Genomic DNA, 18,435 nt, shown 5'->3' on the forward strand with positions numbered 1-18,435 from the left:
TAGGCGGCATTTAGGGCTCTCTTATCCTTCGAGGTGAAATCTTCACTGGTACTGGAGTGTATAGAGAAGCTTAATGCTCTGGCTGAGAACAATGCCATCCAACTGATATGAGTAGCAGTGCACATGTAAGTCGAAGGAAATAAGAAAGCTGTTCAGTTAGCCAAATTGGCTGCTATCTCGACCCGTATGGGACCTGAGCATTTCCTTGCGATATGTCCCAACATAACGATAAAGGAAGTGGTGAGAAAGAAAATAGTAAAGTGAGAGAACTGCTCTGGTGAAACGCTATGGGTCTTAGTCAGGTTCCCCAAGGAGAGGCTAAGAATTATTACAACTATTTTGAGGGCTTATTGTTGGTCAAGAGTCCACTTGCATAAAGTAGGCATCTGGTCAAGCAACATTTATGGTCAAGAGAAGAGCACAAATACTCCCTACTTCCGCGATCTACATATTCTGAAAAGTTTAAAGCCTTTAAGGCCAACTGAAATGTTGTGATGAGCTGAGGGTACAGTATTTAGACCTATTGGATACAGTGCGTACTCNCATTCCCGAGCTGCAGCAAAGCGCCCAGGTTATCTTTATCCCGTAATTAGATAAAAGGGATTTCTATCTCGCTAAGTCCTTCAGGCAGACTCAAAGTCCCTTTGATGGAGAGACACTGTGATCTGTGCCTTCTTCGAAATCGGAGGGCCATCGATCGCCCACTTGCAAAACGCAATGAACAGACAACCATCCTCAGATGGATAGCTAGGCTGCTACATACTCGGATTGCTGAAACCGAAGTCGGTCTTATCGTGGACTCAGAACTCCTGTGGAAATCTCATGTTGCGGCGGCAACCTCTAAAGCTACGAGAGCGCTGTTGGTGTGCAAACCTCTAGCGGGAAAATCCGGGAGATGCCCCCCCCCCAAGGATCCTGAGATGGGGTAGTGAATTGGGTATCCAGGACTTCTATGCCCAGACAGCAAGGCGACCTGGGGTACCTCCATTATGGAGGGACACGTCCCGGCGAGCATACTTCAGTGTCGCACATACGTCTCTAAGCCCGCCGAGAGTATTAAAGCAGGCGTATATGGCTACAGTCTGAAACTTTCAGTGCCCTTTGGAATCTCTCCAAGCATCTGCCAAGCGAATGTCTATGCCATTAGTCTGCGTGCAGAGATTGACCTTCGTAGGAATTATCGAAGTGATAGGTTCCTTATATTAAAGAAGTGATAGTTAGGCGGCATTTAGGGCTCTCGTATCCTTCGAGGTGAAATCTTCACTGGTACTGGAGTGTATAGAGAAGCTTAATGCTCTGGCTGAGAACAATGCCATCAAACTGATATGCGTAGCAGGGCACATGTGAGTCGAAGGAAATTAGAAAGCTGTTCAGTTAGCCAAATTGGCTGCTTTCTCGACCCGTATGAGCAAACCTGAGCACTTCCTTGCGATAGGTCCCAATATAACGATAAAGGAGGTGCTGAGAAAGAAAATAGTAAAGTGAGAGAACTGCACTGGTGAAACGCTATGGGTCTTAATCAGGTTCCCCAAGTAGAGGCTAAGAATTATTACAACTATTTTGAGGGCTTATTGTAGGTCAAGAGTCCGCTTGCATAAAGTAGGCATCTGGTCAAGCGATCTACGCCACTTTTCTGACGCCGCTATAAAGACTTCATTGCACTCCGTCCTGAAGTGTGAGATCATTTCATGTAGAAGCTAGTGGTGCATAGTATATTTATGGCCAAGAGAAGATCACATGTACTCTCTACTGCCGCAATCTACATATTCTGAAAAGTTTAAAGCCTTTAAGGCCAGCTGAAATATTTTGATGAGCTGAGGGTACAGTATTTAGACCTATTGGACACAGTATTTATATCTATATCGAAGAGTCATTAACGTCTTTATGGCTAGCAACAACTTTGGGTGAAACTATTCAGAGTTAGCACTTTCACAATCTATTCAAAATATCAGTGCTCTTTAAAATTTACTTATCTCTTTAAAGTCAGTCAGCCCTCGCGACAATATTTCCGCACATTTGTGTATTGTTTTTTTTTTTTTTGTTTAAATTTTATTGTAAAATAGGCAACTCATCTTTCCCGAATAAAATATTAAGCTTGAGTGAAATCTTTATTCTAATCGAAGACGACCGACCGTTCCGGGATAAAACTGGTATGAACTGTTTGAAATTGGTATTTTTTGGATTTGCAAATTTAATATTGTTATTCTTTAGAAAACCTTGTTGTTGTTTACCAAACTAAACCAATCTACTAAAAACTGATTTACGCGCAAATTTCAATGCGATTTGGTAAATGAGTCAAGCAAAGATATGTACATATATATGTATGTATGTATGTGTGCATGGCTGTGGGGACAATTAGAATAGACGCGTAATCAGTTTCTATGCAAAATAAAAAAAAAAAACATTCTAGTATATATACATACATACATACAGTCAGTATCAAATGTAAGTGTACACCTTGTGCTACTNTTTTTTTTTTTTTTGTTTAAATTTTATTGTAAAATAGGCAACTCATCTTTCCCGAATAAAATATTAAGCTTGAGTGAAATCTTTATTCTAATCGAAGACGAGCGACCGTTCCGGGATAAAACTGGTATGAACTGTTTGAAATTGGTATTTTTTGGATTTGCAAATTTAATATTGTTATTCTTTAGAAAACCTTGTTGTTGTTTACCAAACTAAACCAATCTACTAAAAACTGATTTACGCGCAAATTTCAATGGGATTTGGTAAATGAGTCAAGCAAAGATATGTACATATATATGTATGTATGTATGTATGCATGGCTGTGTGGACAATTAAAATAGACGCGTAATCAGTTTCTATGCAAAATAAAAAAAAAAAAACATTCTAGTATATATACATACATACATACAGTCAGTATCAAATGTAAGTGTACACCTTGTGCTACTATAATAATCACAGTTATTTTCATGAAACATTTTTTTTTTCATTCAGTTTTGTAGCCCGTTCAATTTTAGTGCAAGTTTCATGTCGCTAGAAAATTTCGTTGATTTTTTAGTTTTTTTTTTTTTTTTGTGGAGGGTATTGCCCCTTCTCTTCCATATAACGCGTGATCAATATCTATTCTAGCGACTTGAAACTTGCACTTTGTTTACTAAAATTGAACGAGCTACAAAACTGCATACTCGAATTTTTTTTAGAAAATCCTACATACAAATTTCGAAATTTTGATGAAAATTGTTTGAATTTTTGTGAACTTTATATAAAGTGTGAAACTTTGATTTATATGGTTTATGTAATTGAATGAACTATGTTTCCATAAATAAATAATGAAAAAAAAATTGTTCATGGAAATAATTGTGAATATTATATAAGAACAAGGTGTACACTTACATTTGACACTGACTGTACATATGCTGTTTACTTATAGAAAATATACTTACTTTCTATAGATAAGCACTAACATTTGCATTCAATAGCAATAGAACATTGGTATGGGTTGTGGCTGCAGTAATCAAACTTATATACGCACATACATACATACATACATATTTACATACATACGTATGTACTCATTATAAATCAATAAATATTCGTTTGGATGTGCATTCGGGTGATCCAAAAACAGTAAAGTCGGAACTGTAATGCTCGCATCCCCTAGGATTGTAGTATATCGAAAAAAGTATACCCCTATTTTTTTTTAAATGTTTAACTAAACATTGGGTATTATTATTGGGAATCTCCTGCAGATAAACAGAGTATTCCGATAGAAAAATATTGATTTTTAAGGGTTCTATACCATTTTTACGAAAAGTTGTTTTTCCCCATATAAAATACATGGAAGACTTTAGGCGCTTTGGGCGACCTCTAAATATTTTTTGATTTTAAAATATAAAAAATAGGGGTCTACTTTTTCGGTATAGAATAATCCCAGAGGGTGGGAGCATACAAAATCCGACTTTACTTTTTCCCCACATGCATTTTTGGACCACCCTAATGTGCATCCTTCTTCAAAGAAAAAAAAATAAAAATTCTACAAGTCGGAAGTAACAGCATTAAGAGTTTTCGCAAAGGCCAGTAAATGAGGAAATCGGTACATTTACATACTGTAAAGTTAATACTTATACATATATTGGTTTATACAATAAAGGCAAATGATTCAGTAAAATCTTGTTTTAATAGGATCGAAGCTGATATGTAGTATCACATGGCTAACGAATTGGGAATCTTATCAATTTTGAATTGCAAAACAATTGCCGAAGCTACTGGCTAGTACGAGGTTGAGCTGAAAAGATCCTTGAAGAAGCAATGAGATCAGTTAAATAATCATACTATATTAATTCTAAACATTTCTGATACTTCTAAGGCAATATAAGCAAGCCTTAAAAGTTAGATTTCGAGAAACATTAAAGTTTGTTCCACGCAAGGGTGCCACAACATTTTTTTTTTTAGAATTTAAAATAATTAAAATTTTTTGGATTTACAAGAACGAATAGGTAGGTAATTTTTTAAGCTGCTAAAGTTAGAAGGACGAGGATTCGAGGATGTTATCGAGTTTATATAAGTGCTTAACATATAATTTTTCAAAAACAAATATTGCGAAATTGCAAGGATACAATTTTAACAGGACATTTTCAATACTTACCAGTCCTTCTGCACCTAAAAACTTGAATCGGCTTAAATTCTACAGAATTTCCTCTTTAATTTGATACCCATACTTTTTCTGTAAGCACATTTCTCTGAATTTTTAAAATCAATTTTGAATTACCGACGTCAGAGCGCAAAACTAAAAACCCAAATTTACTATATTTGGCCCATGGTTTCGCGAATATATTGACATTTATGTTTAAAATTAAGAATCCCGGGATCTTCGGGTCCTTAAAAAAGCCGGGATCCCGGGCCTTCCTAGTACATACATATGTATATGTAAATGTAGTTAAGTGGTAGTCTATTAAAAAACAGTTCAATTCATCAATAGGCTCATTGGTATTAACTGATTTTGTCTGGTATTATTTACATAGCTCATACGTTGTCATATAGTATTTCAAATAATTCAGCCAATACTTAGTGATGCGCATACCTTGTAGGAATATTTTTTGAAATAAATGCGGTTGAAAACACTACCTTAACTAGCACTGAGACGCCTAGGCTAGTACGCCTATCATTACTGTCTCCGGTGTATAGAATCTCAAATTCTGTTAAATAAGAGTGATGCAGCATCACAACAACAACACTTTTAAAAGGTTTCTTTGTAATTTTTCATTGTTCGATAGCGAATCTAAGGGGTTTATTTGGTCGGAATGTCAGAATATACATATTTGGTAATAAGGCGCGTAGTTGGCTATACCCGGCAGGCAAAAACCGTTCATCGTTCATCAACTCAAAAAATCATGCTGAAAGCGAAATTGAGTAAACCAATATACTCGTTATTACTCGAATTATTTTCAACGTAATTGACTTTAATTTCTTTAATATAAATCTATTATAATTGTTTTTCGAGTTTTATTTTTTATTTATTGCTCAGAAAATAGTCGCTATTTTTATAGTTCTATTCATCCTTATTTTAATCCTAATCTTAAGCTTAGTCTTAATCTTAATCAAGCACCACCACCTCCCTTTTTCCGTAGATTTTTCGTTCCATTGGCGTTTTTATTTACACTCAAGCGAGCGCAAAAAAGTTTCAAAAAGCTATTGCAGAGATGAGAGGTAATACAGGTTGCGGGAAAGAAGATTTCATGTGGTGGAGGTTTTTCAGCGAAGGTGTGGACTTTATTCCAGGAAAAATTATTACAGATACATACTTAGATCCTTGGTCTGCGTTTTGCCTCATCTATTGTCTCATCTATTAAATTATTGATACATTTAGCTCGAATTTTTCCTGTTGGGTTCGTGAGAGTACATATACATATGTACATATAAACAGGTATATACTATATATATATGTATGTATGCATGTACCTTTGATCATATCGAGTAGTTTTTACACACATTTTTTGTTTGAACTCTGTTTTCCCCTACTTGCTGCGATCACCAAAGCCGGCAATGTGTGTTTGTGAGCTCCTAATATATAGGTATGTATGTATGTATATGTATATCGCACGCTAAATCAAAAATAGTCACAACTCAAAATGACCCAAACCATCAGGAGAGGAAAAAACTGTTGCTCAAGTGGCGCAATTAAAGAAGATAGTGATGAACAGGGTTAGGATTTTAAGGCGTTTGTCTATTTTGTCTGCGTGGTGGTATCTGTGAACAAATTAAAGAATCATGTCTTCCTTGCTTAAAAATTTAAATTTAAATTTAAAAAAATTTTTTTTTTTTAATTTTTCTAAATTTTTACGAAAGTTTTTGAATATTGTAAAAAGCTGGAAACTTGTTTTTACACGGGTTTTGTTAAAGAATGAAATATATATTTAAAAAAAAAAATTACCAAAGTTAAATAACAAAAAAATAAAATGTGACAATTAATTTTTAGCAAAAAAAAACGACTTAAAAAAATATATATATATATATATATTTCATGATCCAATGATCGGATCTAAGCCACATTAGTATGGGACCACCTCTGAGTGTCTCAGATGCAAATTATCGAAATCGGTTGACGTGGTCCAAAGTTATGCGGTAACATACATAAAAAAAAAAAATGAAAAAATATTCCGACGAACTGATAAACTCCTCCTTTTTTGGAAGTCGGTTTAAAATTAAAATATAAATGCCTTTTTTTGTCTTTTTTTCAAAGCTCATTTTGACGGAGGGTAGCAATGTGGTCTTTGAGCTGATTTATTATAAAAAATCAAATTTGAAAAATTTTGAGTTGTGACTGTTTTTGATTTAGGCTGTACATACTCTTTTGACTTCTACCAGCTTCAGGCAGCTGAGCATATGGGAAGCATTCCAACCCAATGTTGTGACCACAATCAGTTGATCAACGGTCGTTCCGCCGCAATGATTACGCTCTCCCACTGTTTAGTCGCTTCTCTCCACAAAAGTCATTCATTCATCTCATTGGTGGTGGCATTCCCTACAATGCTGCCGTAATTTTTAAACATTTCCCTATTGTCAGCGATCGTTTGCTTACATTTGTATGTATTTGCATACAGATCGCATTTTCGTCCGTCTCCCTAGCGTGTGTTGAGTTAGTTTAGTTTATTGTGAGCTAATCAGTACCGCCGGCGGCTACTAAGTCTCACTACATTGTTGTTACTTTTATTTTTTATTTTTTTTATTAAAGTGTGAGTGTTGCTGCGTCGTTCTCTGTGCTTTGTTAGACTTAAAGAAGAGAGGGGGAAAAAATACAGAAATACCGAAAGAAAAACATTTATTTCGAATTAATATTTGATTTTTCAAAACATTTACAAGTTCAGATTCGTTTGAGGCGTGCGCGTGAACGGACGTTGTTAATTCGTGTTTAAGTAATCGTTGTTAAATATAAAAAAAAAATAAAAATAAAAAATAAATAATCAAGAAAGTGTTGATGCAAACCTGTTGTAATAGAAAATTAGTGTGGCGTATTAAATTTTATATGTAAATATTTAAGTGCAAAAGGTGGGTGAATGAAGTGTATGGAAAAATTCTTTGGTTTTAACACGTTCTCTTGTTGGTGAAATTTTTTAATTAGAAAAGCAACAAAAAAATCGATAAAAATTGTTAAATAGTCAGCTGCATTTTAATCAAATTTAGAAGCCAATTTTCGAAAAATATTTTTCAAACAATATTATCAGCAAAAACCCATACAAATAATTACTACTATTTCAAATGCAATTCGTTCTTATCAATTCTTTATAAGTTTTTGTATGCACATATTTGAGCTCATTCTTCAGTTTTGTAAGATTTTCTGCTCGTCTGGCAGAATTTGACACTATAGCTTAATGAAATGACGAAACTGCATTATTACACTTTTTTAGATTTATCAGAGAATATATGTACATACATATGTATCAAGATATATTAGGGTGCCTCACCAAAAAAAAAGTAGCGGTTTTTCCACCAGAATCATAAAAGTTATTACATTCTAACACTTCACCAAAAATATTTCGGAGTAATACTAAAATTTACATTAGCTCTACCGATTTGAAAATACCTCCAAAAGTTTGAATATTCTTATTCCGTTGATAAAATTTGTAAATATTGCATAAGCAGACCTTCTAAGCTTAAACTTTGTAACAACAGACGGTGATTTATTTATAAAATTTTTTTTTTTTTTTATAAAAACTAAATTTTTTGGGAAAATTTCAGAAATTCCTCAAGACACATTAGATACGGCGCCTCACCAAAAAAAAAAGTAGCGGGTTTTCCACCAGAATCATAAAAGTTATTACATTCTAACACTTCACCAGAAATATTTCGGCGTAATACTAAGATTTACGTCAGCTGTACCGAATTGAAAATACCCCAAAAAACACTCAATATTTTGATTCCCTTGATACAATTGTTAAACATTGATTACGCAGGCCTTTTAATTTTAAGTTCATGTAACACCTGAGGTAATGAATTGCAAAAAAAAGTTAAAAAAAAATTGATTTTATTTATAAAAAACTCGATTTTTTGATGTATTTTCTAATGGGCCCAACTCACGCAAATCTTAATGTATTACCGAAATATTTTGGCGGAAGTCTTAAAATAAATATGTATAACAAATTTTATAATTCCGATGGAAAAACAATACCGGTTTTTATTTGTATGGAGAGTGATGCTCCCTAATATACGTATTCGCCGTTCTTTTTTTTTTTTGATTTTCTTATTGTTTGTCTGGACGCTATGATCCATTGAGAGGTTATCTTTATTGAGCTCGTGAGCTGCCGTCCATTGTATTGGCTATTTTTAGTTATCAAAAGTTGTTTGGAGTGCTAAATGGGGTAAATGTACATATGTACATATTGTATAAGTTCGTATGTACATATGTACATAAATGAAACCTAATTACTGTTTCAAGCAAAGGATGAAAAAAAACACACAAAAAAAATGGATTCAAAAGGAAACAAAAGTATTTACCATCGAAGTACAAGAATACTTGTCGAAAGTGCTGCAAAATATAGTTACTCAGAGAAAATGGTGATTTGTTTTAATTTTCACAATGTTTTTAAAGTTAACATTTTTCTGTAAATTTTTATAAAAATATTTGTTTCACATATTCATAAGTTTTGAGTACTTATTTATGTTTTTCAAAGTAATTTTTATAAAAAAATAAGTGTAGTTCATTCTAAAATAAAAATAAGTTGATAAGAATCAACGTTAATTTGCAGCCACTTGCACTGCATACCCAAAATGTTTTTAAGAATTCTGAACAAAAAGTGTACAATTTTGATGAAACAGTTATTTTTTTTTTGAACTTATATGGCTTTTGTTAAGAAATGAACTATGTTTTTATAAAAAGATAATATAAATAAATTTTTGAAAAAAATAAATAAATTGTCAAAACTCAACAATATGTGGGTGACCGACCCTATTTATTATTATTATATATTATTATGTTTATCACCACATACTTTTACAAAGTTTCAAAATTTAAAACAAAATTTCAAAAAAATGTAACGAATCTCGAACTTTCTAATAAGAATTTTTAGAAAACTTTCATTGATGCAGTTTCGTAGCCCATACGAATTTAGTATGTATAAGCAAAAATTGCATAAGTGTAAACATGAATTTATCACAGAAGAAAATGAGCACGACAACACAAAAAACAAAAAAAAAAAATCAACTTCAGTCCACCGAAAAAATTTTGAATAAAAATCAACGCGAATTCTTAACTGCTTTATAGTTACGGCAAGTAAAATATTTTTATAAAAAATCAACAAAAAATTTTAATTTGAAAAGCATTGTGAATATTAAAAAAAAAATATAACCCCGTTGAGTCACTGTGTTCTACCTTTGATATATATGTTACCGGACAAACCCGATTTTAGAACAAACTAGTTTTGCCCAGGCTAAACCAGTTAAGCCTAGGCTTAGCTATTAGTTACTAGTATGAATATTTACACTTCGTTTATCCTGGGCAAAACTAGTTTATCCTAAAATCGGGTGCGGCCGGTAATGTATACCTTAAGCCTTAACAGTTAAGGTGTTAAAAGACTGAAAAAATTAAAACCGAACACATCATTGCGAAACAAGACTATTTTTATGCTGTTGTTCGTTAAACAATATAACCTATCCCGATTACTTTAGGCTATTAAAAAGAACCGTTGTGCGAACAAAGTTATAATAGGGCTATTCGCGATTCGGTGCATAAGAGCTGACAAATTTATGCAATTGCAGAAATATGCCATGGATTGTGAGCGACCTTTATTAAACTGTCATGGCAAGGCTTTTGCAAAACAATTTTTGTACATCAGCTTTGGTTTTGTTTATGAATGCAATGCAATTTTTATGCTATGGATTTTCGGTATTGCAAATTTGCCAAGCCATGACAAATGCAAATGCGTGTATTTTGTTTGTGTATTGCAAATAATTTGCAATACAAATTTGCAATGCAATGATGCTAGGCCATTTGCACCGGATCGCGAATAGCCCTAATATCAATGTGCACAAGTGTGTTCGGTTATAATGACACTCATCGTACTCGTACTTTCAAATTTACAAACATTAAACGCCACTCTTCTAAGTTTATTATGCTAGTGAAATATTAAAACGATAATAGTTGAAGTAAAATGAAAATTCTATCTACAAGCATACGCATAAATATTTGTTAGAACTCGTCGAACCTGTTTTCAAAAAAGTAAACAAATTTTACGATTACGACCAGTCTGTGTAAGGTTTGAAGAGTGTATACATAGTACCTATAGTAGATATACATACACATGTGTGTACTTATGTACATACATAGTTTGCATATCTAATGAGGCAATACAAATTTCTATGTTCAAATGGCTTTTTATATGTAATTGTACAATAAAAATGTCTAGCGCCAATCAAGAAGAAAACAAAGAATACTATAAAAAAATATGTATCTAAAAGAAAGCAACAAAAAGTTGGTGAGAGTTTTATAGTGCCTTTGTGGAATGGAAAATAACAAGCTAATAAAATTCTGAAAATTAGATAAACTTGGCTTAAGATTCTTGCTCTCTGAAAATGGTACGATTTGTAATGTTCTTCGCCGGCATTTTTAAATGAAAATCTGAAGTTTAGATATGGGTTTTTCTCTGCAATAACGACACAACTCAAATTATAAAAATTTTTAGAAAAGCCTATTAACGTTTTTGAATTTTATAATTTAGTAATAGTTTGTCTTGGAAAGGCCGCTATGGCTGAGTGGCTAGAGGTGCGTAATACCACTCTGTAGGACCTAGGGTCCGAGAAACATTTAAATTAGAAAAAGTTTATCAAACAGCGGTCGCCGCAATTAGTAATTAACGGTAATTGATACAGTGAATTTGAAATTGAACGCGTTTGAAATTAAGCGACAAATTATTTAAATTTGTTTGCTTGAGCTGAAACCACCATTTTCAGTTAGTTATATTAAATTATTATTGGATTAAACCGTGAGATTAAGATGAAACGTCAATGTGTTGGAAATTAAATTTTGTTCAAGAAATGTTTTCTCACTTTTTGCGATTTTTTGCAAACCAACAAAGTTATTGAGCAAATATCATTTTGAAAACATTTCAGTTCCTAATTTTTGAAAGTTCTAACTGTCATAGCTTTTGACATAAACAAGATACAAAAAAAAAACAGTTTGGATACTACTTTGAGGAGATTTTCACAGGCTTTAATATCGAATATATATAATAACCACTGCAGTCAGAAAAAAAAGCTTTTGAAGTTTTTGAAACTTTTTAAGATCAAGAAAATTATTTTTGCAGTAAAGCTAAATTAATGTTATTTGCGATGTTTAGACGAAGATTTTTCGTCCAAAATTTTTAATGTAGGGTGGTTTTTAACGTAGTTGGAAACGCAATTCTACGAAAAATTTACGATCGAGATATCGTTCGAATCCTTCCATAGAGTATTTTCATTTTTAGCTCAAATCATTTGGTTATAATGACAGAATGGGAATTTGGAGAAAAATTGAATGGGGAGGCGTTTGGATTAAACCTTATCCAAGCGCATCGCGGCTTGTTTTTATACAGGTAAATCGTCGAAATTGTGTTTTCTTGTTTATCGCCGATTTTCTTGGCACATTTTTAAGGAACCAGTATTTTAAGCTGGCTTGTGAAAAATGTTACTGCGATAGTTTATTTGGATCAGAGTTTTGAGCCAACGAACGTTTTAATGCCCCTCACATTTGATCTTATTTTAGCGGTCAGATTAAATATATATTAATAACTTCAAGGCATCTCTTAAGTTTAGCAAGATGAGCAGCAATTAAATTTTAAGGGAAAAATACATCTGACTTCAATGCTCATATAAAAATTTAGGAATACCGTTAACTTCTTCATGACACAATGATCGCAACTGAACCAAATTAGTATTGGACCAACCTTGAGGTACCACCTTTCCGATAAAAAATAATAATTGAAAACGGTCCACGTCGGCCAAAGTTATCCGTTAACAAACAAAAAAAAATATTCCGTTGAATTGATAATCTTCATTCTGTTTTCAAGTCGGTTAAGAACAATAAATTTCCTAGTAAAATTTTATATTTTTATTAATCTTCTATCAAAAAGGCATCTTAAACTACACCTATAGCTAGTTAGTTGTTAAAATATTGTTTGCAAGACAACGAAATGTTGCTTTAAAAGAAAAATGGAACACATCGACTTAGGTTACTTTAATTGATAAGCGCAGATTTTATTCCTTGATTTACTATATTTGCATTTTTCAAAATTTTATACTTCGAGTTGTAATCCCCCGTTTCCAATAGTCACAGACTGCAGCTAAATCTTGGTGGAAATGAACTTCAACTTTAGAGTCGACTTTAGTTCGACTATGAATATGCCCAATGACTCGAAATGTCTGCAGCTGAATATTTTTTTTAGTTAAGAATTTCGACTGTTGTTATCTATTTTACATAACAAACTGTATTTATTCTACATTTTAATCTTTACTCATCTTTTTCTCTCTTTGCAGTGGTGTAAATATATTTTGATTGAAAGGCCGTCGAAAGCAATTACCGCTTATAAATCGAATTATTAAATTTTTTTGAATGAAAACAACATTCAGTCAAAAGTTTTGTCACTAATCTACAAATAGAAAATGGCATACTCAACAGCAGCCAAATCAGTCTTCATCTCGATAGCTGTGATAATAACAATATTTTGCAGTTTTATCGCATCAGGTAAGCAACAATTGGTGAAAATCGTATAAATATACTATCGCTGAATAGTGGTGACGCAAAGCATCGTTCAAATTACATCGTTTTTATTACTTACACAGGCACATGCACAAATAAGAAAATACAAAATAAACGTTGGAGTAGGCAAAACAGTCAGTCTCACACTAAAATTAGTAATTTTATTTATTTTGCAAGTACAGTGCGAATATATAGTATTTGATCTAAGTTGACACAATTTTCTAGTTGCAGCCACTTTTTATAAACCTTGTTTTGGTACTTACATATTTACTAACTGTCAACCGCATGGCTACATTTTATTGCATTCTAAATTGCAGTTGTAAAAAAGTGTTGCAGCAGTACTCCTCTACTCACGTGCAAAGATATGGTGAGGGTATTCACGATCTTAAAAAAAAAAAAATGAATTAAGGACTCTTTGCAGCGCTCAAATTTTCTTTAATCTGTTTGCAGATTGTCAAAATGATGTGTTTGATGTAAATTTGTTTTTGTTCTAATTCTTTGATTGTGCGTATGTTTGTTAGTGTAGCTCTGTGTTTTTCGGCTGCTGCTACCACCTTGTATGAATTCGCCTTGGTATGCATACCAAGAAAAATTACATCAAGAAAAATTACAGGAAAAGGAAAGTACCTTTTCAAGCAACAGAAAAAAAATGAAAAATAGTTGTGAATTTTCAACGCGACAACATTTTTTTAACAAGTTTTTGCTTGCAGCTACGCCCGTGGGGAGTACGATTTAATGTTATTATTTCACAAAAAAAAAAGNTGCATACCAAGAAAAATTACATCAAGAAAAATTACAGGAAAAGGAAAGTAAAAGAAAAAAAGTTATAACACCGAAAATAACTAATTTTATATAAAAATTGCTTATGGTATCGAGGCTTCAAAATGCGGATAATGTGTCTATTTGCAACTAAATTGGCGAATTAAGTATACAAAAAAAAAATAACATTTCGTAGCAATTTTTTTTATTTTTATTTATTTTTAAAAGTGGAAATTCTTTACAAAAATGCGTTTGAATAAGATTTTGTTTTTTATCTAAATTTTATTGGTAATTTTATTTAGCTTAAGCGTAATAAACAAATTTCCAATTTGGGAAAGGTGAAAATCTCACCAGTAAAAACGAAAGCAATTCCATTTCGCCAATGTTAATTTAAATTATTATAAAAATTTATTTAACATATTTCGTTTGTCAGCCATGTTTTAGTATTTCTTTAAATTGAATTTAACGTTCAAACAAAATATTTTCGAAAGAAAGAATTTTCCATATGTTTCGTTTAAATCCATACTGTTATATTTCATTTAGGTAACTGATTAAATTCAATTGAAGGGGTTGCCACTTTTTAAGATATTTTCGAAATAACCCATTTCTTAAATTTTTTTGTTTGAATTGACATCATTTTGTAATGTTTCTTATTATTAAATTTAATACGATTTTTAACAGGTGACAACACTCTTTAAAATGTTTTCCACCCAAAGCTTTTATAATGGTGATGATAAGTTCAAGTTCTTTAGCCAATATAATATAAAATACCAATGAAATTATTTTTTTCTAAACTTGAAATTTATATTATGGCGTAGGTTTAATTAACAAGAATCAGTTTCGGGTACCGAAATGGAAGTATTGAGTACCGAAATTTCCTAAACAGCTGGCGGGCCCCTATAAAAATATTTGTGAAACAAAGACTCATTAAAATTCTCTCCTTTTATAACCTTATCAAAAAGTTTCGATTAACTTTTGATTTAAATTGCTTTTAACTTTTTGAATAGCTGACAAACCTCCAAAAAGAATTTTCTCTAAATAAATCGGCTTTGAATTACACCTTCACTGGTGTGATATTTACGTTAGCTTATTATTTAATTGACTTTAAGTTTGTTAACGGTAACCGCCTTAAAAACAGTTTTCGAAATAAATTGATTTGGAACGCCTTTCATTTCACACCCCGATTGTTGTCATATTTTATATAACTGTTTAATTAATTGACTACCTTTAGAAAGAGACGGCGACTTCCTCAATAAATATGCTATGCATTTCGTCGGTGCTACTGTCACGTACGTTCTATGTCGCTTAATATCTCTGGTGCTTAATTGATCTGTTATCTGTATCTGATCGCTTCTGGCAATCGTTCATCTTCATCAGCCAAAAGTAAATATAGTTTTGTCATTCGTTTATTAGGGTGTAACGATTTGCACATGCATTACGGTGGAAGTAAGAGACCATCTAAGTGCCAAGGGTACTATAACAGACATAGACCGTTTTGCGACGATATGTTAATCCAGATTATAGCATATCTGTGTGCCAAATTTCATTGAAGTATGTCTAGACGTTTTAGCGTGAAAGAGCAACAAACATACTCACTCACTCACAAACTTTCACATTTATAATAATATTGGTATCAGTATATTGCTTTAGTATTATTAGTAGGGTGTATGTATGTGTGTACTTACTCATGCTTTGCTATTCCCTTAAAAATATTGTTAACGATATACAATTTAAGACATATGTACATATTACAGCACTTCACTAATCATTGTGAATCACCCAAACAATTTTACAATGGCGCCAACGTTAAGCAGCTAAATGAGATATCCATTCATTAATCATGTTTGTTTTATTTTGCTTCGACTTAAATATTTAAATTGCACTACTGCTTTTTAACTAGTTTTCGTCAGGTTCAAGTACACTTTACTAGCGGTTAATTATAAATAAATATTGAATTGCAAAAATCACTTACATATAGGCGGTCCTCTGCAATAATGACAAAATTCAAAATATAAAAATTCAAAAAAAAAAAAACTGTTACTAATCGATTTACAACCCTTACTTAAGTAAGCAGTAAGGATTTTCATGCGGCCGAGCGGCCATCTTGACCCTGTCCAATGGGTTCATAACCTCCTTGCAGGCTTTCGAGAAGTTTGCTGACACTCCTCAATGACAGCGAAGTACTTTTTTTCTATCCATGTAGGCTATAACCATTTGGCGGAATCAGTCGGTCTCCTTCGAGAGCGGTAGGAAGTACACACATACTTACATAAATCTTAATAGAGAGTTATGTAGCCACCCTGCAGGGAAACAGCGGATTAGTGAATCAAATTTCGATTTCCGTACTAGATCTGAACCAGTCCAATTGCAACTAGATCTCCCCCAGTTGAAAAGCAGCGAAATGTGGTACTTTAAAAAAACTGTTTTATTTAGTTTTTTTTTCATTAGAAATCTATATCTAAGGTGACGGTAAAGATAAAAAGTCCTGGACTAGTCCCGAACTGGCTTGAACTAATCCAGAATCAGAATTAGTCCCGAACTAACGCCGCAAAAGTATCGAACTAGTCCTAAAATGGACCCGGAATTATGCCGAAAATGTCACGAAACAGTCTCGAACTAAATAGTACATATGTACTATATCAACTAGCAGTGTTGCCAGAATAGCTGATTACTGATTTGTTTTCATTTGTACTCTTTCTGAAATCGTCTTGGCACGCGCGTGCAAAGTTGATTAGACATCAAAAATCTTTTTTTTTCAGAACTACAAATTTGGCTTTTACTTATTTAAATACAAATAGACAAGAGTGTCATCTAGGGTGTCAAATTATTGCTAAGAACCTAAGCACTAGGCCACACATAAGTAAAAAAAAAAAAATCGTCACAATCCAGAAGCTTAATTTAGGAGGAGAAAAATTATGAGCATACGCACCTAATTTTATAAATAAATACTTTACTATATGCAAAAAATAAAACGAGGAGAATATTTAGGTTTTTGTTTTCTTCGAAGCTTTTAACTAATTTCAAATTTTGCTTTGGCATTAAAAAAAAAAAATTTTGCTCTACACGTGCCTAGGTACATATATAAGTATATATCTTACATATAGTATGTATGTATGCACATGAGGGTGGAGCGGAAAAAACTAAATTTTGCGATTTCGAAATTCGAATAGTGCGGAAAAATTGGGTAACATGAGCCTATTGAACCGCTTTAAGCCGTTTTGCGATCGGATAATACACTTTTATACCTTTGTTTAAAAGATTTTCTAGAAAGAACTTAAGTATGCAGTTTTGCAGCCCATTAAATTTTAATAATCATTTTTCCCTAACAAAAAATAAACAAAAAAAAAATGAAAAAATCAATGCGATTTTTTAGCAACTTCAAACTTTTTCGTTAAATTTATTGGGCTACAAAACTGCATACCCAAAATCTGTCTAAAAAATATGTAAAAAAATATAATAATAAGCATGATGATGAGGAATTTTAAAAATTCTTCCTTGGGGCCAACGTAAATATTATCAGAATTTCGGAGTCGAACAATTTATTTGTTTGCTCCACCCTAATGCAAATACATACATACATATAAACATTAAAATGCTATCTACGTAGGCATTTCTACGTATTTCAGCCTATTTGTAGAAACGTGCTTTTATTTCATTTAAAATAAATTAATTTTATTTGTGCAAAAGAGTGTGCCGAAAACAAAAGCGTCAAACACGAATAAGCAGCTGTGTTGAGGCGCCGATGCGAAACGCTGTATAGTACAATAAACTATATGTACATATTGACACTTTGACCGTTATGGATGATTAGCTCTGTAAAATTGCCAGAAGGCAACAATAAGAAATACCAAAAATCAGAGGCATAAAAAAATCTTTAGAATACATATAATAAAAATAAAATTTAATTGAGATGAATAGTAGTTTATTATTCTAAATAATGAAAACGTATAAAAACAGTTTTAGCGCGCCTGAAAATATAAACATATACACATACATACATTCATATCGTTACCTATAGGTGAAAAGTTTCCAAGTCCATTTTTTTTGAAATTATTCGGGAGAGACGAAAAATGGATGTAATTTACAATTACCCGTTATTATGCATCTAAAACAAAATTTTGAAAAAAAGTGAACTTGGCCCCTTTTCTCATTTAGGTAGCGATATGTACCTACATATGTAAATTGCTGTTCGCGAAGTGATGATTTTTATCACTCACTGTGTGTAATTTTCTTTAATTTTCACTGCCCCTCTTTATAGAATGCAAAATGGCCCACTAACTGGCGCTGCTATAACCCTAAATACATACATATATCTGAACACGTGTATTTGATTCCCACAGTAATGCTAATTACTGAAAACAATCCTTTATTAAACAAAAGTCATCTAGCTTTTGAATGTCAACTCGAATTCATATCGAATAATTAAAATTAAAACAAAATGCTCTAGCACGCAATGTATAAATAAATAAATTGTACATTAGACTGAC

At 32.5% G+C, this 18,435-nt stretch overlaps 1 protein-coding gene across 1 annotated transcript in view; it reads left to right on the forward strand.

Annotated features, from left to right (window-relative positions):
- The first annotated feature begins 6,919 nt into the window (after positions 1–6,919).
- Positions 6,920–18,435, forward strand: part of LOC108364742 (uncharacterized) — a 16,464-nt gene continuing 4,948 nt past the window's right edge. Inside the window, exons 1-2 of the mRNA XM_017618553.1 lie at positions 6,920–7,509; positions 12,967–13,174. Coding sequence (XP_017474042.1) covers positions 13,093–13,174 — 82 coding nt within the window. The 5' untranslated portion in view covers positions 6,920–7,509; positions 12,967–13,092. The remainder of the gene's footprint in view (positions 7,510–12,966; positions 13,175–18,435) is intronic.

Source organism: Rhagoletis zephyria, unplaced genomic scaffold, assembly GCF_001687245.7.
Source record: "Rhagoletis zephyria isolate East Lansing unplaced genomic scaffold, Rhagoletis_zephyria_1.1 Rzeph_scaffold_01655, whole genome shotgun sequence".
Lineage (NCBI taxonomy): Eukaryota > Metazoa > Arthropoda > Insecta > Diptera > Tephritidae > Rhagoletis > Rhagoletis zephyria.